The sequence below is a fragment of the Ahaetulla prasina genome, chromosome 4, assembly GCF_028640845.1.
Source record: "Ahaetulla prasina isolate Xishuangbanna chromosome 4, ASM2864084v1, whole genome shotgun sequence".
NCBI lineage: Eukaryota > Metazoa > Chordata > Lepidosauria > Squamata > Colubridae > Ahaetulla > Ahaetulla prasina.
The window spans coordinates 101,700,064-101,721,715 of NC_080542.1; the positions used below are offsets into that span (position 1 = coordinate 101,700,064).

The window sequence follows — 21,652 nt, forward strand, 5'->3', positions numbered from 1 at the left end:
AATTCCTTCTAATATTGTTCATACTTCCAAATTTTCACAATTAACACTTTCCCATACAATGTGGCCCAAACATGACAGTTGCTTAGAATGGAATCATACAGCATGGCACAAGGCATCTAATTTCAAACTAATTGCTATGAGTTTGCCACAGGTCCACTAATGATGATGAATCAGGTTATGCTTACATATTGGTAATACAGCCATAAATCATTTTGGAGCAGAATATTATTTCTTTAGGAGATAATAAAGCAATTCTAAACAATTCAAAGTGACAGTCATATCATACAGGAAGAAGAAAACAGCAACACACTAACCTTTCCTGGATCTCCTCATCAGCAGAAGAAATGGTGGCAAATTAGAAACCCTGCAACCCATACAAATCAAGTTCTCTATTACCATTACTAAAGTAACAATCCAAACTCCCACTAGAAGAGTTGTGTAAGAACATTATTCCAACAAGCACAATAAACAGCCCAGAGAAAAAGGAAACAAACCATCTTATATAATCTTTCAGCAAAATGAATACTCGTTACTTTATTAAAAAGTGCCTGACGATTCAACTCACTACAGCAGTGGTCCCCAACCTTTACGTCTTGGGGGTCCGGGGGGTGGGGAGGAAAGAGGAGAGCCAGCCCACTGCTTACACAAGTCAAGCTCCACATGTGCATGCTCACCAGACCACCACTTGCACAGCCTGGTTCCGAACAGGCCATGGTCCAGTAGTAGTAGCATGGCCTGGAGGTTGAGGACTCCTGAATTACAGCATCGAAAATATTTCAGAAAGCACCAATAGACTATTAAAACCACATGCCATCATTGTAACATACAAACTAACTAAAGCCTGCCAAGATCCAGCAGGTAAAAAAGAAAAAAAGAGAGCAGTAATCTCTTTTTAATCTACCACATACAGTGTAAGGACTATTACAATACTATGGTGTATAGAAAGGAAGACTAGCAGAGAACAATCTATAAACTCCAACTAGCAATCAAACAACACAAGGAAAATTCCTTAATTTCACATACATGGACAAACTGCATTTCACCTGGGAAACTGAGCGTCCAAGATCAAAAACACTAAGGAATTTCAAGAGCTTGGCATTCACACAAATCAGCCATTAACAGACTAATGGAAATAAATTTTCAAACCATGCAAAAGAGACAACAAAGAAAGAAACAAGAAAGTACAGCACACAGCCTTTCCAGCAGCGAATACTTAGATAAGTAGGGATGAATACCAAACAATCCAGTTAAACATTCTAATCAAGACTACCAAGGGAAACCCCCGCCCAAACACAGAGCAAGCTATTGTATACAAACAGGAACAATCCCCACATTCATATATCCTGATAATGTTACCTAGTCAGGTAAAGAAATGTCCACAAACAAGAGAGCGACAAGGAATCTACAGATATTACAAAGATATTTTTTAAAAAGACAAACAATAAGATCTATATAGGACAACAAGAAATTAAGGGAAAATAAATGAGGACAATTTACTACAATGATATAATTAATAGGCCAAATTATTCAAAATTTAAAAAAAAACATGAGAAAGAATTAAATGATTGTAGTTACTCTCTTTTAAGGATGGGCGAACTAAAGATTAGATTATCTGAATAAAATCTTAGCCCCAGTAGAATTTATGTACCAATTTATCAATGGCAGTTTGATAAAAGAAGCATTGCTTCGGCTTCCCCACCTCCACCACAGAAAAATAAAATTCCTGCTTTGGGCCCTTGAAAACTATTTGTACTCTTTTGGTAGACATAGGCCAAGCATTTCACTGAAGGAAGAAACATGCTTCTCTATGTGTGTTTATGTGAGTGTGTATGCCTAGTTCAAGAAAGTCCAGTTTTTTATCAAGTCTTTGAAAGGGACAAAAAGCTACATATGAATTGGGAAATTTAAGAGGAGGAAAATATAACATAAACATTGATTCCTTAAAGGGCAGTAGGGCTTTGTACAAAGGTCCTAAACATACTGAAAATATGTTTAATGATTACCTCTTTGTTTAAAAAAACAGGATGAAAACTTAGTCTTGAAGTGAAAAGGAGCTTCAAGTGATATGGGAGTGAACTCTGCTATTTCCTGACAATCTTAAGTTTGGAATTGCAAATAACAAAAGGACGTAAATGTCCAAATGTTTAGAATTTCAAGATTTCTGATAGGTTATTCAATTTCATTCTAAAATCATACAACCTTATCATTAAATATTTAATGTTTCTGAAGTAGAATTAAGCATTTTTACTATATTTTATAATTTTGCACTTATATTGTTAAAACTGCTGGAAAATCATGTTCCCATGCTAGGAAAGCAACACATTACAGTATACAACATTACAGCTACAATATTATTTTTCATGGCTGGAAATCCATTTGTAGGACCAGAATGTCTTCACCCTTTTTTGGATTATTTTTTTTTCATTTTGGGTCCTGTAACATTCAGAAAACTATATATATTTGAAGAAAAAAAGAAAAAAAAGGATAACATTTTAATCCTTGGTGATAACATCCGGATCAAAGAGACACTTTTAAAAATGTAGAAGAATGAAATGTAAATATTGTACATAATTAAAGGATGCAGTATGGTGTATTTTCTTTCTCTTTTATTGTGCAATTTGTATTATTAAATTAGGTTCCTGAACATCTGGATCACATTTCCCTCAACACTTGACAGTTTGACTACACTGAAAGTTAGAGACAAGTGGCTATGAAATGTCTCCATAGTCCACAAGGAGGAGTTATGTGTTCTTAGCATCTTTGATCTTCTGCTTCTATCACCAGAACAGAAGCAAAGCACATCTGCTAGTTTGTTTTTGGCTCTATATATCTATCAGCTGCCTCAGCCAGATGCCACATAACATATTATACAAAGAAAAGAAACAAATTTACCAATACATGCTGCTGGCAAAATGTCAGGAAGTAATAAAATAGCTATATCAAAGAATAAAGTCTAAATATTTATTTGTGCAGTGTAGTTATGAGCCAGCAGAACAGGGGTGGGTTCTACTTACCTTTATTACTGGTTCGCATTGTGTTGCCCGCCTGAGCAAGCGGATGCACAGATCATTTTTGATGACGTTCAGCTCAGTGGGCGGAGCATCTCACTGATTTTATTACCAGTTCTATAGAACCGGTCCAAACCAGGGGCAACCCACCACTGAAGCAGAACCTCAGGTACTATTATAATGAGAAAAGGCCACCTCTTCCCAATCAAATTTACCCATCCCTTCAGGTCTGGCAGTAATCATGTTGGGGTCCCTCTATGAAGGAATGTCACAGAAGGAGAGCTTTTTCTGTTGTGGCGCCTGCCCTTTGGGACATCATTCCCCACCCCTCCCCTGATCAAATTGGCATCAACATGGCTGGCTTTTGGGAAGAAAAAATAGCTTTTCCATCAGAGTCAGGAATTAGGTAATATAGGCCTGGAGCCTGCAAAGTGGTTGTATTGCTGGGATTGAGTGTGGTATCCCACAGGTTAGCTTTTTTATGATTTTAAATAATTTCTATTGTTTTAATATTTTTAATGATTTTTGTTGTTTTAGAGAGTTATTTTTTGTGTTTTCTAAATTTTGTACACAACTCAGCAGCCACATGTATGGGATGGGAGACTATATAAATTAACCAAATAAACAAAAAAAGATAAAATGTCAACCTGTATCCATCCCCCCCACCCGCCCTCCAGTACTATTCGTAGTGTGAAGGAGAAACTTGTCCAGTAATTCGTCATAAGAGCACAGTTATGAAACACTGAGATGAGTTAACACTTGGAAATAAGAATATATCTGAAGAGTTCTAGTTAAAAAAAATATTAATAACTAACATTCTCAATTGCACAAATTGCATTTGTAGAAAAACTAGGTGGAAAGGTAACAGCGATCCGTGCGCCTTTGGCGTTGAGTCATGCCGGCCACATGACGACGGAGATGTCTTCGGACAGTGTTGGCTCTTTGGCTTTGAAACGGAGATAAGCACCGCCCCCTAGAGTTGGCAACGACTAGCACGTATGTGCGAGGGGAACCTTTACCTTTACCTTTGGTGGAAAGGGAACAGTGTTCTGTGTGCTTTTGGTGTTTAGTCATGCTGTCCACATGACCAGAACTGGCTCTTCAGCTTTAAAACAGAGATGAGCATTGCCCCCTAGAGTCGGGAACAGCTAGCACATATGTGCGAGAGGAACCTTTACCTTTACCTGATAGCACACAGTATGTCAGAAATCTTGCACAGTAGCTCCTGGCTTGAAGAATTCAGAGCTACATGTCTGCAATTAGATGCATTGTTTCCTGTGAAAATGTATTTATAACTCTACTATTAACTTCCTTAAGTATTTTACTGCTAGCACTGTACCAAGAACAGGACAACTGGTGAATTCTCGCTCTTTGAGTGTCTCTACATCTCAAGATGCTTTCTAGTATACCAATCTGTAGTTGGCTTTGTTTTTCCACATAGGTGGCATATTTCCATATAAGCAACTAAGCATTAGCGTATAGATTGTATAAACTTTCTCATTAAAAAATGGTGCTAATTACTAATGCTTTGCATATAACAGATTCTCATTTTACAAAAAGAATTAAAACAATATATCATCTTCATAGACGCTGTTGGGCACCAAGCAAAGGGATGTATATACCGATAACCTCCAAGCATACACTAATGCATTCCATACGGGGTTGCTGAATGTGAAAAAATCATACATTAGTGCTTAAAATACTGCAGTGGCCACCAATTTATTTCTGGACAAAATACACAGTATGAATCATTACTTTTAAAGCTGTACCTGGCTTAGGACCCTGTTACTAAGGCTCTAATGCTGACTGAGAGAAATTGAGGAGTTTTACCCATAATTGCCCAGAGCTCATTTGGCAGTGACTCAAGACAGCTTCCTCTATCGTTGCTCCAGGTCTTAAGGAGACACCCCTTGTACAGTACAAGTCTTTATTAACTGTTACAAAACTCCTTAAAATATACTTTTTGCACAGGATTTCAATGTTGATTTCAACTATTCAATCTAGTTCTTTAATTTTTATTTTAACTGTTTTTACTGTTTGCATTTTCAAGTTGTTGTTTTGTTAATTGCAATGAGACTTTACTTCTCTATCAAGTTAAATAAATAAAATAAATTCGCAATAGATGAGCATATCTCATCATAACATTACCTATTCCTGAATTACTTACCATACTGGCCCTAAATTTATATATTTTTTGAGAATGCTGCCCACTGTGTAATATGTAACACAAATGTGCCAAAAAACAGCTAATTTAATCTTCATATAGAGACTGGGTGATTTTTTTTAATTTGTTGAAATTTGTCATGGTATAGCAAGTCACTCTTTTCAACTAATTATTAGAACATAATCTGCCTGTTCCTCTGGTGAGAGCACAATAGGTCCGGGGCACACCCAGTACCTGATTTTCCCATGGGCCTTTAATGAATGAAAGTGTTTCACATTTTGTTTCTTTGTGTTTTAAAATTACAGTCTCAGCCCATACAATTTAAAATTGCACAATAATGCAAAATCTTATGCTGAGCACTAAAGTGAAATATGCAGTAATTAAATATTTTCTAAATAGTAGCAGCTTATTATGGAACATTCTCCTACAGAAGAATGATGCTCCTGGCATTTTGATAAAAGGCCAAAGCAACCTTTTTCCAATTGATTTTGACCTTTAGCTTAGGAGAATGCTACTTTTAATACAGTGGTGGGTTTCAAAAATTTTTACTACGGTCTGTGTGTGTGGCTTGGTGGGCGTGGCATGGCTTGGTGGGCATGGCAGGCAAGGATACTGTAAAATCTCCATTCCCTCTCCAATCCAGGGGAAGGTTACTGCAAAATCTCCATTTCCTCCTGATCAGCTGGGACTTGGGGTGGGGAAATAGATGGGGGTAGGGCCAGTCAGAATTTTTACTACCAGTTCTCCGAACTATTCAAAATTTCCACTACTGGTTCTCCAGAACTGGTCAGAACCTGCTGAAACCCACCTCTCTTTTAATATAGATTTTTTTTTAAAAAATTCTTGATTTGTATTATTTATGTATAATAGTAAGACTTCTTTCACAAGATATATTAGGATTAGATTAGGTTCCAAATATTATGAAGATAAATATTAATTAAATAATTTTTAGTCAAATATGTATATCTTTGAATGTGAAAGAATTTAGAGTTATCAACACTATTATAATTACTGCTTCTATAAAGCATAGGCTGGCTCACAATTTGAAATTATAGTGTTAAGAGCTAGCTGGTTACTTAAAAATAATGCAATTATATAAAAATCCAAGAGTGATAATATACTTTAAACTTGTCATATTCAAAAATATTATACTGAACTTTATTTTATTAGGTACTAAGGTGATATAAAAAATTGCTTCATCCTGAATCAGATTATTTACTCAACTTGTTCAGTACTGAATTCTGTGGTTGGCTGGCCGATCTAGACATGTCAGGATTAAATGAGCTTTAACTCTTGCGCAATATACTAGAAATAATAGGTGTGCAAGATCTTACATTAATCTTAATGAATACTTGCCCAAACTCTTCTAAACTGTATACTTGATTATTAAATTTGTTGGCTTCAAAGTCAGTGACACATGCATAAGACAAAAGTTCCCAAAAGCATCAAAACTGGAAATGTTAGTCATAGGTTTTCTTTTTATGTTATTTATGGAATCAGACTTTGGACTCAGTTAGAAAGTAGATCTTGGTCTTTACATGCACATGACAAAATAATCTCTCAGAAAATAGAGAATAAATGGAGGATTTATTGATGAAAAATGGTGCCAGGAAAAAATTATTTGAAAATGACCTTAAGGTCCAGACAACTTTTAAGTTAATCTTTAAAAGGTAAAATAAATAAATTAAAATATTTAAATACCCAATATTTTTTTTAAAGTCAATTGTAAAAATGAATAGTTATCCTGGATGAAATTGAAAGTGGAGATTAAAGTGAAGACTGGGCCAAGCTTGTTTGCAAATAGGCAAAAATACTGATTTTTCAATCTTGTAAATATATTTAAACTTACTCTAGAGGTTTGGTCATCAACACTTGACAGGCTCATATGATAACTGAGAGAAATACTCTCCCTAGCATTAGATCTGAACATCTTTTACCATGTACATTCATTACTTTATAGCAATAGTTCATATTAGCATGATGCAACTAAGAGCAGGACTATCAAGGAAGAAAATTATGATCCTAGGTCCAGATACAGGCCACCTGCAACCAAACAAATTATAACTGGCAAGAAAGGCATAAGAAGGAAACTCAGAATTTAAATATAGGGCATGGGTGTCAAACTTGATTGTGTCACATGAGATATTGTGATAAACCGTGACTTTTTTTCCTTTGTGGAGCCAGAGTGGGCATGGTCTGCACGGCCGCCAGTTTGACACCTCTGATATAGGGCAAGATATATACATAGACCTAAATTCTTCATTTTTGTAAAAGCTAGTTTTCCTCATAATGATGGTTCTTTTAATATACAGCAAAGTTTCTCAAGCTGAATCCTTGGCTACTAGATGGCTAAATTCTTAGAGAAACAAGAATTAATGCATTGGCCTGGGGACAATCCTTCATTCCAAGATAATAATAAATTCACCTATAACTCTCAGACCATTATATCCACATTGAAATTTGAATATGATTAACAATTTGAGTGTCTACAATTTACATAATTTTAACTACAATATTATTAGAATATTATAAAGTATCAACACAATGAGTTAAAGCAAAACTAATTACATACAAATGAATATACTGTTTTGTAAAACAACTAATTTGCAGTTCTGAATACACTCACTTAAAAAGTTCACTAAGAGGAACTTTCTTCTGAGTAAAAGTCCATAGCCATCAGATTAGCAATGTTTTGTTCTTAACAAGGGTTTATGTTATTCTAAATCCATTGTACGGTACAATATATAAAAAGATTGAACAATTAATTACTGTACTTTTAAAAGATTTTGAAGATTTATAGCGAAACATTTCAGCCTATAATAAACTACAATACTGAAGCTAAGTCACGTTTCCTATGTAAATCAGTATAATTTCAATTGCTAAACTATGATTTTATGCAATTTTACTCAGTGTTATAAAGCTATCGGACAGATGAAAATGCACAATTGGAAAGAAAAGATTGTCAAATCCTCATCAATTGAAGAAAGTTTGTTTTATAAGTGGTTCAATAAAAGATAAAGTACTAGTATTAATTATTTGACTTATAGAAATACATTTTGTATTACAAAGTATTTAAAATGCTAATAATTATTTAAAATTTAATAATTACATTATCTCTGCTTCAAAGCTTAAGCCATATTCATTCTAGACATAAATTTCATGTAAAAGATTTTTACATATCTGTTTTAACTATAGAACCATCTACTTCATTGTTGTCATAACTGCTAATAATTAACTTGCTTATCAACACTGTATCAATATAGAAGTGAAAAACATGGCAAAAGTAAGAATGAAATGGTTGACTCCCTAATTATGCAGATATACATTTACCAATAAAAGGGAGACACAGTTCTTAAAACCCAAAGTCCCTCCTGAACATCTAATAACATGCTAGAATAATTTGTTTCATTGTTTGGAAAGGAAATTCCTAAGTTCATACTGAATACAAAAGATAAACCATGCATGTCGGGTATTTCGTCTTATTTTGAGGTACAACACCCTACTGTCCAGTCATAACAATCTTAAAATCCTGGCGTTTTACAAACAGCTCTCACTTTTGCCTGGATAACACTCTTGATTGTCAGAAAGAGAGTAGGACACAAAGCAGAGTAAGGATTTAGGAAATACAGATTAAAAAGGTGGCGTCAGAAACTTCCAAAAGTTCTACAGATTTATGTTCCAGGCTGAGAGAACTCTTATTCTTTTCCATGCTGAACAGCACACACTATTTATATTTATACACTATTTATTTAGTGTATAAATAAAATTAAAACACAAACACCATAGTCAAGGTTTATGGGATAACTCTGATATTAAATTGCCACTTTCAGGCACTCTTTGCTTAACAATAGTAGTTCAATGAAATTCATAGTAAAAAACATTTAATTGAATATAAAGTAAATATACCTAGATTACTGGGATAAATGTCACGTTATTAGTTCTAATTCCTGCCTAGCAGAATAGTCCCTGAATTAAACACAAAATAGGAATATTAAGTACTAGTTTTTTTAGCAGTTAATATAGAATTACTAAATTGATTTCATTGATTCTTGCTCTTCCCAATATTTATCATAATATGGCATCGTGCATCTTGAAACTAATATTCTGTTTCTTACTGTCTAATATGGATCAATCTTCATCTTCATCTTTGTGAAATTTTGAAATATTCCATAATAGTTTTAATCTGCTCTTTAGGTTATATATTTTGAGATCTTTCTCCCTCTTTTCACAAGACTTTGTTTATATTCATATAATCATCCACAATGACATTTCTAAATTCATTCTGACTTGTTTAAATCTTTTTAAAAATATGGTGTCAAGAAGCAGACCCAGTCATTGAAGATGAGTCTGACTAACACAAAATAAAGTGAAATGATTTATTCCCCTACATGTATATGGAGGGGTGTGTGTGTGTCTGTGTGTCTGTGTGTTTCTGTGTGTGTGTGTGTGTGTATTATTTAAGGAAATGATCTTATTAAAACATTAGATAAACTTGGTTGCATATGTTAATTAGTAATAGTCACCAAATTATTTTGAAATAATAAATTGTTTTCACATCCATTATAGAATTCTCCCTCATAGGTATTAATATTAAGCTGAATGGTCCCTTGATTGTCTGTTATCACATTTTAAGATAGGGACATTTTCTGTCCTTCAGTCATCTGACAGTTAATAGGTTTGTCTCAGTGATGGTATTCCAATTTTTTCCCTAAGGCAGCATCTTGCTGTGAGTGACATCTAGTTGGCCATGCCCATTTAATCACATGACCCCCCCACAAGCCACGCCCACAGAACCCAGTAGGAAAAAAAATTGAATTAATACCATATTTTTCCTTAACATCACAATTCCCCGAGGCCCTGGAGCCTCCACCCGCTCGCCGCCTGCTCTCCCTTAAGTGTGATACGTCACCCCATTTCCCCCCTTTCAGAGGCTCCGGCCCTTAATCTTCCCACTTCCTCCCCCACGACCATGTCTTTCTTCATCCTGCGGCCACTACCTTACCTTTCTCCCACAGCTGGCTTCAGGGAAGGCAAGCTAGGACTGAGCCATCGCCGCTGGGCTCCCTGGCAGTCCGCATCACACCTCCCTTGTCACGAGATGCCTGCAGCAGTCTCCTCTTTTTTTTTTTTTGGTGCGAGAAGCCTCCCAGTTGCTGCTTTGTGAGGCAGAACCAAACCGGCAACGGCGGCTGGCTGCAGGCTTCTTGCACTGAAAACTACCAGCCTCTGCTTCTCACTAGTAGTTTTCCACACAAGAAGCCTGCAGCCAGCCACCACTGCAGGCTTGGTTTGGACTGGCAAAGATGGAGCCCAGCGGCGATGGTTCAGCCCTGGCTTGCCTTCCCTTGCAGGGATGAAAAAAGAAAGAGATTGAGTAAGGACTGGGGCCTCTGAAGGATGGGAAATGGGGTGACGTGTAGCGAAGGTAGAGTGAATGGCATGCAGGAGGAAATCCAGGAAAGGCCAGAGCCCAGGAATGGTGCGTTCCCTGACTCAGCTGAGGCAGATGTGAGTGGGCAGAGGCTCCACAGCCTTGAGGAATGGTGCATTCCTTGGCCCTGGCCCCTGACCCAAGGCAAAGGGTGAGTGGGTGGCATGCTTATCTTTGGTGAGCTGAGCAGAGCGGGCGAGATGCAGAGGCAACTGGTGAGGAGATTTTCTGGGTCGCATGACGAAGGTGACATATATAGGGTGGGGGTAGACAGGGTGGGGGTAGACAGGGTGAGCAAGTGTCAACTGGCAGGCAGGATGAGCGAGCGGCAACCAGGGGACTGGGGAGGGAAGGGCCAGCCAGAGGTTGCTACCAGTTCGGTGACCCAGGCCAAATTTCCCCTACCGGTTCGTCCAAGCCAATGCGAACCGGCTGAATACCACCTCTGGTTTGTCTCCAGAATTTCTCAAAGATATGCAAACTATCAAGCAACTCATATTACTTCTGACATTTAAAGTAATTCAAATAAATCATCTTCAAGATGAAATTGGAAGAAATGGTCTTTTGTTGGGAAAGGAAATCAGAGTAGAAATTGAGAAGCTTATTTTTATATGCTATTTGTTAGCATTTTGCTAAATTTTACATTTTTATGCTACTTCTTTTGTCTTCTTTATATTGTAAACATAATCGAAGCCCTTTTGTTGTCTTTAACATTCTTTACCAATATAAACTTATTCTGAACTTTAATATTTGTGATGTCATTGTTGCAATTCTGGATTATTTCTATGTATTCTTTGTAACTGCCCCTCTTTCCATTTTATATAATGGGAGTTTTATAATTTAAAAGAGATCAAAAGCACCATTCCCTACATTGTCTGACTCACAGTTAAACCACCATTGCAAACAAATTTAGCATTATGCCAGAAGAACTATCTCTTGATCAGATATAGTTTAAATAATGGTTAATTTTCTTCTTTTATAGAATATTATTATATGCTAATATTTTGCGAAGTTTTGTTAACTGACTTACAAATTGAAGATAATAGGCAACATTAATTTTCCTGTGTATTTTTAATACAGGAGAGGTTCTGGTTTTCCACAGCATTGAAGTCATTTGAAGAGAGCCTATACAGCACCAAAACATCTTGTATCTAAAACGTATCTTTTATGAATGTACTATCCTGATAATGTATTCCAATATTCATATTTGCTGCTACTTGCAAAATTGATTCCCTAGGATCTGCAATTCCAACATAAACATTGTACTACATCATTCTCTATTTGACAGCAGAAATGAGCTCTGCTCAAAAATTCTTGACTTTGCAAATTTGTCACAAAAGTTACTATTCCACAAGCATTTTAACTAGAAATGTTTGCTTTCAATTTATAGCCAAAAAACAAAAACCCGTACCAGGTTTTGAATATTATCTGGGAAAAGTGATATTAAAATTAATAAAAGGGATAATGAATCTTTTATGAAAAAGTTACTTTCTGTCAAGCAGTTTATAACATCAGGCAGAAAAATAATATCAAAAACATCATCAAAAAAGGACAACAAAGACTGTTTTTTCTGCGCCAACTCAGAAAGCTCAAACTGCCCAAGGAGCTACTGATCCAGTTCTACAGAGGAATTATTGAGTATGTCATTTGCACCTCTATAACGGTCTGGTTCGGTTCTGCAACCCAACAAGAAAGACACAGATTTCAGAGGATAATTAGAACTGCAGAAAAAATAATTGCTACCAACCTGCCTTCCATTGAGGACCTGTATACTGCAAGAAACAAGAAGAGGGCCATGAAAATATTTACAGATCCCTCACATCCTGGACATAAAATATTTCAACTCCTACCTTCAAGCATTGCACACCAGAACAACTAGACATAAGAACAGTTTTTTCTCAAAGGTCATCAGTCTGCTAAACAAATAATTCCCTCAATACTGTCAAACTATTTACTAAATCTACACTACTATTAATCTTCTCATCATTTTCATCATCAGTCTCTTTCCACTTATGACTGTATGACTGTAACTTTTTGTTGCTATCATTAAGGGTTAAATTGCAACCTATGACCATCATTTGTGTTGTAAATGTTATACCTTTGATGTATTTTTTTTCTTTTTTCTTTTTCTTTTATGTACACTGAGAGCATATGCTCCAAAACAAATTCTATTCTATTCTATTCTATTCTAAAATTGAATCAATTCTGTTACATATAATAGCAAATATCTCAAACTCGAATCACATCAAATCACATCAAGAATCACACAATTTTTCACATAACCACTTTGATCTTTCATCTAAAGCACAAAAACACAAGAGAAAATTAAATGCATTCATGTATGATGAAAATAAGGGCCAGGTGATAGTTGACAAATAGACAACATCATTGAAAGCTTCATTCATTCTCTCACTAGAACTTACTATCAAAATACTCAGCATATACTAATTCAGAAACTGGTTAAATTTTATTTAAAGTATCATCTGCAATTATATGTAAAAATAAAGATCATGGTTATATATTATATTTTAATTAAAGTATTTAATTAAATTAATGTAGGATAAAACTGGCTTTTTTGAAATTGGCATTCAATAAATTGTTATTCTTCTTGGATACATCAAAATGTCAAAACTACCCTAGCATGTGATAATTAATTTCACAGACACTGGTGAACTGATATCTTCATGACTATCAGATGCACATGCAGCAAAATCAAATAATGGCAGAGAAACCAGCTACACTAGCTAGCTCATTTCTTTATACCATTCATCTAATAAAAGCTACTAAACTGGTTTGTACAACTTCAAGAATCTTTACTTTTCTTTCATGCAACTTTTCACACTCTGAAGTCAACAAATGTAGGAATTTATTTCTATACAAACAAACATTATGTTTCAGAGTGCATATGTAGTGTTAATATAAAATAAGGGAAAAGGCAAAAATGATTTCCAAAACATTGGTTCTTATTTCTAAGAGACAATTTTTTCTCCTCTAAGTTTTCTAAAATGGGTCAGTATAAAACCTGCAGTATGTGTGTGTGTCACACACACACACACACACACACACACACACACACACACACACACACGTCAAACAGCAAAAATCCCAATCCTTAAGTTTTCTCTTCTCCTAACATTTCAAAGCAGATTGCCATGCTTGGTTGCTGGAAGAATCAAAGATAAATTGCAAGTGTGCAGTTCTGACTGCCTAGCTATCAGATTTGACTATCCAACCATCATATAGAAATATATAAATATTTCAATTTCTGTTTAAAAAGATTTCTATGTGATTTATTTTTATTGCAATTATTAACATGATATGACCTTTGACTCTGAGCCACATTTTATACCTACAGAGGGACATGCTACACCAGTTTATCTCAATGGTCCACAATGATTGTGCTTTGGCAAATTATTATATTGACCTATATAGCAAAGTTATAAAGTGGATGCTTTATCTAGATTCTCAACTGTTAATTTATTGGTCTTGTATTTTCATCCTTATGTAAACAACAGAAGATCTTGCAATGGAAAGTCAAATGAATAGAAATAATTATATATCATTTGCAAAACCTATTTTTTAAACCCACATATGGTATGCTGTTCATCTTTAAAAGCTGGATTCACTGACTACAGGCTATTAGAAAATGGTGAAAAACTTGCTGAGCTCTGGGAAACAAAAACCACAATCAGTCAAATGTGGCTGCATTGAGTCAAATATTCTGGAGTCACTGCAGTATTTGAAAACTTTTCTGCAAGGAGGAAAATGACATAGTTACTATAGTCCTAATTTCCCCTGCACTTTTTTTGTTTAGTACAGAAGAACAGTCAGTTGAAAGTGTGATTGACAAGTTCAAGAACAAAGGCAAAGATAATTGTTTCTTATTGAAGAGAACTTTAAAAAGCACTCCCATATTTTAAATTTGATACATATCAGAAACAAATCTTTTTGCTTAGTGTATTGACAGGTCTGAAGAATATACAGCCCTTAGTAAATTTTGTATTCTAAATTACGCAAATCCTTAAACTAATCTAGGCTAATATCATATAGAACATTTTTATTAGAAACCTAATCATGTTCAAAACAGAGGCCTATCTAATCCATGGTTCTTAATCCCTAGCTGATCAGAAATTTATGGGAGGCCCTTACTTAGGATATGAGCATAAAAATACTTCACTAACCAAGTTCCCAGCAAGTGGTGTGCTAAAGTTAGTCTTTAATACAGATACAGTCTTTAATATCTGTATTAAATGGAATCTAGTTCCTTTTTTAAATTATCCTACATCTTGCAGTTGTGTATTCTATCACATAATCATGTGCTGTGAAATACTTATTTTATCTGACTTAAAACTCTCACAATTAAAACAGATATTAGTATAAAAAAACCAAAGTTTTTAATTCCTTACTCAATAAATTTCAACATAAAATTAATAGAGCTATCCATTCCAATCTTACAGGGTGGTTCTCAGTTCCACCAGACCAAAACTCCACTAATGTAGAATAGAATAGAAATAGAATAGAATTTATTTATTAATTTATTCTGGCAATCCTTATGATTTATATTGATATATTGACCATCAATTGTGTTGTAAATGTCGTACCTTGATGAACGTTTCTTTTCTTTTATGTACACTGAGAGCATATGCACCAAGACAAATTCCTTGTGTGTCCAATCACACTTGGCCAATAAAAAATTCTATTCTAAATTCTATGTATGGATATACAATAGTTAGGCAATTTTATCCAAATATCTTTTACTATATAGTAAACATCATGGTATTTAGGATCCCATTTTATTTTAATATGGCTATTTCATAAAAAATGCTAAATCATAATATTGTTTGTTAGACAGTGGTTTGCTTAGCAGGATTTGTGGCCACAACTACTTGGTTTATAAATTAAGATTATGGCTCAGCATATTGTTCAAAGACAACCAAATATGATTTATTTCATAAACTATGATTTTTTAGAACATAGCATGAATCAGGTCATTAAGCAATAGCTTTCTTGCATCTTTAGAATCTTTTCCTCAGGTGCTCAATTTCCCATAAATAATAATTCTCTCTTTCTCTCTGGTGCTCTTCACCTGTTATTTTTAGTTGGTAAGAACATTAATCTGAATAATAATCTTATACATTATAGTGATATGCAATACATTACATCAGTGCATCACCTGAGGATACTGTATCTAGGCTATATAAGTCAAGTAGAGCAGAGATATCTGCAGAATTTCATGGTTTCATCAAAATGATGACTAAAGCATTGTAATACACCCAGCTTTTTCCTATTTTAAAGGGACATTACTAAATGTATACCAAAGAGGCGAAACTTGCATCAAAATAAAGCAATTCTGCTTTTTCCATGTACAGTATTCTCTAATTATCCATAGTTGAGAATAAATATACATGCACACACAAAAAATATATAGGATAACCAAATCTTTTTTGACAAAAAGATGACAAGAGTCAAGATTTTCAATGTAATATAAACTCTGACTCCAAAACCTTTGAGTATTTCCACATTGTATAAAGACTAGCATCGCTGAATCTAAACTTGGATAAATTAATACTCATTTTGACGAACAGATTTAGAAAGGTATTTCTGTTCTGTATTCTGTTGAGTATTAGTTTTACAAATTCATTTCAGATGCAACATTGGTACAGGTTAGACAACCACATAACACTGGAGGGCTTTTTTATCAGCTTTGGCTGAAAAACTATATATACCTTTATTTGAACAAGATTAACACCTTGATGCAATTGATGCAATGATAACTTTAGAGCTGGATTATTGTAATTTGCTTTTCTTAGAGTAAACCCTGAAAGTAATAGTTACTGTAAGTAGTTATGTCCCTTCAAGGTCTTGTAGATTCCTTGTGTCAATAAAAACTGTCCCTTGGTTGAGAGTTACCTTCAAGCCCCTTTTCAATGTTCTTAGAATATGCATATGCATAACTATATTCAGTATGGTATGCACTCCAAATTTTTTTGTCTAAATATGATAAAGTTAACCAAATAATTTGGTGGTCTTTTGAAAAAATATTAACAAGCCTTTCAATGCCTCTTTCAGATCTCTTCAAAGATACCCAGAAGTTACAGAAAGAATGGAAGAACTTTATTAAGATTTATTTTCCTCTGCATTTGAGAATCCTAATATCTTAAATGTAGTTTGCTGCTTGTCACCACCCTGGTAATATAACCAAGAAATTATCTTTCCTCAGCTGTGAGGTGACTCATCTCAGTATAAGATGTGCTTTGTGCTTATCCAGTCTAGGTAAGAAACTAAGAGAAGGGGGAAATTGGTCTCTTTAATATTCCACTGCTTACATCATGCGTCTCAGCATCTGAACAGGTGAAATCACACCCTTAGAATAAACTGCTCAGCTAAGCACAAGTATTATTGGAGATTGTTGGTTCTGGAATTATCTTGAATAGTAATGATGCATATTTTTGTTTGACCATGTCAGTTGAATACCAGGAATGTCTCCTGGTTATTATTATTTTTTTGTAGTGTAGTATTTTGAATTTTAAAACTCTTAATTATCAGTGGAGAGAAGAGCCATAAGATTTAAAAATGTTAGATCGTTCCACATTTATCTTCTCTCAACTTAGCATCCAGGGAAAAAGATGCACCTTCCTTCCGTACAAAGTGTTTCCCCTTTTCCCCTGCAAATAGAATAGACGCAGCTGTATCCAGACTCGGATGTTCCTACTACAGAAAGAGAAAGGGCAAAAAGAGCAACTTAGTAGGACACAAGAAATTACAACCAGGTTCCTCTCTCAAACCTTCTACAAATAAACGGTATTTTATGGGGGACCAGAAGAGTAAGATAGGAGGTAGAAAAACCCTGCCAACGAAAGGGAGGCAATTATTGTAAACTCACCCGAGGAAACAGAGGAGCCGGACAAACTAGAGTTGCTGGATGTGGCCATCCTCTTCCCTTCGGCTTCCTTAGTGACTAGTCCAGGCGGTTCTGCTGCTGTTTGGTTGTCTCTGCCGCTCCCGACCCATTTCAAAGTGCGGGAGCCGCGTCTAGCAAAGCAGCAACAGCAGGCGCTGCTTGGCCTTTGCTTGCTCCTTGTCCGAATAACGTGCTGTTGTAACTGGTTTATTTGGGTCCCTTGGAGGCTTGGCAAGGAGGAGAAGCTGGCCAAGGAAGGCTGCCGGGATGTGTCCAGCTCCTTTCTCTCTGCCCGAGGAATAAGAAGCTTCCCAGTGACTAGAACCGCCCCAGCAGTTCTTTTTCCCCTCGCCTTTTCCCCTCCCTTCGCCTAAACGGCTTAAGCCTTGACAAGCGAAGCAAGCGACTCCACCTCCTCTGCCGCCACCGCCTAAGCTTCCCTCACGCACACAAAGGAAGCGGAGAAAAAGACAGGCGGCAGCCCCTGGGATAGCGGAGGGGACAGCCCAGGGTTCAGGCACCGACGGAGTCCCGCGCGAGAAGCGAAAAAGGCTCCAAGAGCGTCCAGTCTGAACCTGCCCCTGTGGCTGCCGCTCTCTTCGCTGGCTGGCATCAGGAGAGCTCTCGCTCCTTCCATGTGCCAAGGCTGGTCCAACATTGGGAAGCGGAGGCAGGTCGCGCCGCCTTCTAGGGGAGGGAAGAAGCGGGGAGGCAACAGCGAGAAGGCGGGTCCCCAGCGGTTGCCTTCGGGTGCGCTGGGTGCCTGTTGCGTTTTCCGGTTCTCAGGTGCCAAGTATGCCAGTCTGATTGGGTCACCTCCTCTCCCGGCCCTCTCTGTTAAAACAGGAGAAAAGTGTCGCCTCCTGTTAATCTCAATTGTTGTAAAGCTCAGTGACCAGATCACCTGTTGGAGATTTCTATCAATTTCTATGAAGGTGGAAAGCAGATAACAACCGCTCTTACAATTATTGGAGCAGTGGCTCACCAATTTGGTGCTTCTTCTTCAGCGCTTCTTTAAATTGGTCTTCTGCTAGAGCAGTTAATTTCTGGATTGGGGAGAGCCATCATGTCCTTTGCCTTAAACTGCAGAGTAATTTGGGACATCTCCAGAGAGAATTCTGTCCTGCAGGTTTTCATACTGTGGCTGACAAGCAACCTTAAAGGAACTTTATTTTTGGAATTTCTGTCATAAAACTATTGAATATTACATGTATCTTCCATATCAAATTCTTTTGTATTCAGATATCCTTTCTCAATTGGTCTTTAAAAACACATTCTCTTTCATAAAATACTTGTCTAAATCACAGTTTATTCAATTGACACAGCTTTATGAGAATACAGGTAGTCCTTGACTTACAAGCACAATAAAGTCCAAATTTTTTATTGCTAAGTAAAAAAATTTGTTAAGTGAATTTTCCCCCATTTTACAACCTTTCCTGCTACAGTTGTTAAGTGAATCACTGCAGTTTTTAAATTAGTGACACAGTTGTTAGGTGAATCTGGCTTCTTCGTTGACTTTGCTTGTCAGAGGGTCATAAAAGATATGACCTTTTACATGTTCCTGGGACACTCCAACCATAATAAATACCTGCCAGTTGCCAAGCATTTGAATTTTGATCACGTGACCATGGGGATGCTACAATGGCCATAAGTCAAAAAATGTCATAAGTCACTTTTTTCAGTGCTTTGTAACTTTGAACGGTCACTAAACAAACTGCTGTAAATCAAGGACTACCGTATATAGTGCACTGCACTATAACCATAATTTAACAAAACCATCTCAGTCTGAACAATACACTAGGCTGAAATGTAACTGGTCTATTTATGTTCTGTATATTTATGATCACAGCCATTGACAATGAGCCATTGTCAACATTGCCCTAAATTATCATATGGCTTGTTTAATTTGAGTATTCTGCCATATAAACAGCTAGGACTCTGAAGATTTTATTTTAGCTGCATGGCCTCAAAATAAATTGGCTAAAATTGCAACTTTTCCACTGATAGTGGTAATAAGAATTCAATGGTGTTGCATTATCATGACACCCAAACATAAATTAGCAATTCTGTTTGTTTCCACAAAAGGCACCTATCTACTGACTACCTGGGATTATATTGGGGATGGATAGAGACAAAACTGGGCAACTTGTATGAGAAGATAGCTTTTGTGCCTTGTACACCATATAGCATATTATGATTTATAATATTTATATTTTATAACTGTGGGTTTGTCTCCATGTGAATACTTTATGGATATTTGCATAAGAGCTTCCTACAATTCCTATTTCAAGTGTTTATGAATTTTTTTTATTACATGTAGCTCATTCTACAGATCTGAAATCAAATTTTATTTCAAAATATGTTGGCTACTGACCTTAAGGACTTTTGTTTATGAGGTGCAAATGAAAAAGCTGCTAGCTTTTTTCACTGAGGACATACATAGATACAACATGAACACCTATTCCTTAGGTTATTTGGAATAATGACAAAGGGAACTGAAAGGTCATACTTGACATAATTTTGTCTTACGATAATGTTTTCTGAAAAGGAAGGGAAAGAAGAGGAAGATGCTCATGGCTATGCTTCTTTCTGCTACATGGATTGATGATTGGAAGTGTTAGGTTGCTCTGTCTCTCTTTTTCCACAGAAATAAATTGCTTACTTAGGAGACAATATATGTCAGACAATATGTAACATGTGGGACTTGAATTCTCATTCAATTTCTGGTTGTCATTTATTGCTTTTCAACCTAGCCAACTAGTGATTGAATGTTCATCACATGACAGTAGGAAATACTGTGATGACGTAAATGCAAGGACTATTCATAAAGTTACTTTTCAGTGTAACCATAATTTAAAATTGTTGCTAATCAAGATCTCTCTGTATAATTTCAAAACCCATGAAGTAGTTAGTTTGTATCCTGAGATAAACCCAATTTGGTAAATTTGTTTATTTATTTGTTGATTAAATTTATTGGTTGCCCATCTTATCACAGACCACTCAGGCCAGCTTATAGAGCATATAAAAACTATGCACTATAAAATGAAATACTCAACCCCAGCTAAAAGATGGGGATGGAGGCAGGATCTGTTATTAATCTATCAATCACTCCCAATGTGAACTCCTCCCATTAGAGCCCCATTGGAGCCAGGTCTTTTGGTTCTTGTGGAAGGTCAGGAAAGTTGGAGTCAGCACCCTGGAGGACAGGATGTTACAAAAGGAAGGAGTGATGGCAGAGAATGCTCTTCTCCTGGACTTGCCAACCAGAATAAACCAGCAACATGCTCCCTCTACCAGGACAGATAGGATGGCCTGGAAACAAACCAGCAGCCAGTGCAGCTCATGGAACAGTGGTGTTACATGGGCCACTCCTAGGGTCCCCAAAATAGTCCATATTGCCACACTCTACACCAACTTTAGCTTCCAAATGCTCTTCAATGGAATAATCAAAACATAAAATGACTAGGGCTTGAATGATTGAATTCCTAATTAAGATTCCTAATCCTACAAAGGCTGCAACTGACATACAACTGAAGTTGTACAAAGGTTCTCCTAGTCATAATTAAGAGAGTTGAGCAGAAGATATGAGTCCAGGAGAACCCCCAAGTTGTAGACTGGATCCATCTTGGGTAGTGTCATTCCATCTAGAACTAAAAATGTCAAAGTCCTGGATCTTTCTGCTACTCTAAATTGATATAGTTCCAGGAAGTGTCCATTGATTTTAAAAAGCTTTCTCAAATACTCCAAAACATCAATATTGAGAGGAAAATATTCTTCACAAATTAAAAAATAAAGAGGACATACTTAGAAATTAGAAGATATATTTTTTCTGCATTAAATGCAAAATTAAATTTCTGATGAGGAATATAGTCCCCAATATTTTCTATTAATATAGTGCACCTGTTAGTAAATTTTATGCATTTTGTTATTAATATTTTGATAATTTTTGTCAATGCCTTCAGTAAATATTATCAATTTTGAAATATAAATCATGACTTTGATAAACAGATAACAACACTGATTACCAGATATGGGGATTGGGCAAAGAGCATATTGTATTATAGGAGAGATCAGATTCATTTTCCTAATATATAATTAAAAATGTTTCTGTACTGCTGGCATGCAGCACAAGAAATTAATTTAAATTA

General features: G+C 35.9%; 1 protein-coding gene across 1 annotated transcript in view; it reads right to left on the minus strand.

Annotated features, from left to right (window-relative positions):
- CHN2 (chimerin 2) overlaps window positions 1-18,173 on the minus strand; it is a 128,551-nt gene extending 110,378 nt beyond the window's left edge. Inside the window, exon 1 of the mRNA XM_058184120.1 lies at window positions 17,487-18,173. Coding sequence (XP_058040103.1) covers window positions 17,487-17,535 — 49 coding nt within the window. The 5' untranslated portion in view covers window positions 17,536-18,173. The remainder of the gene's footprint in view (window positions 1-17,486) is intronic.
- Between the last annotated feature and the right edge of the window lie 3,479 nt (window positions 18,174-21,652).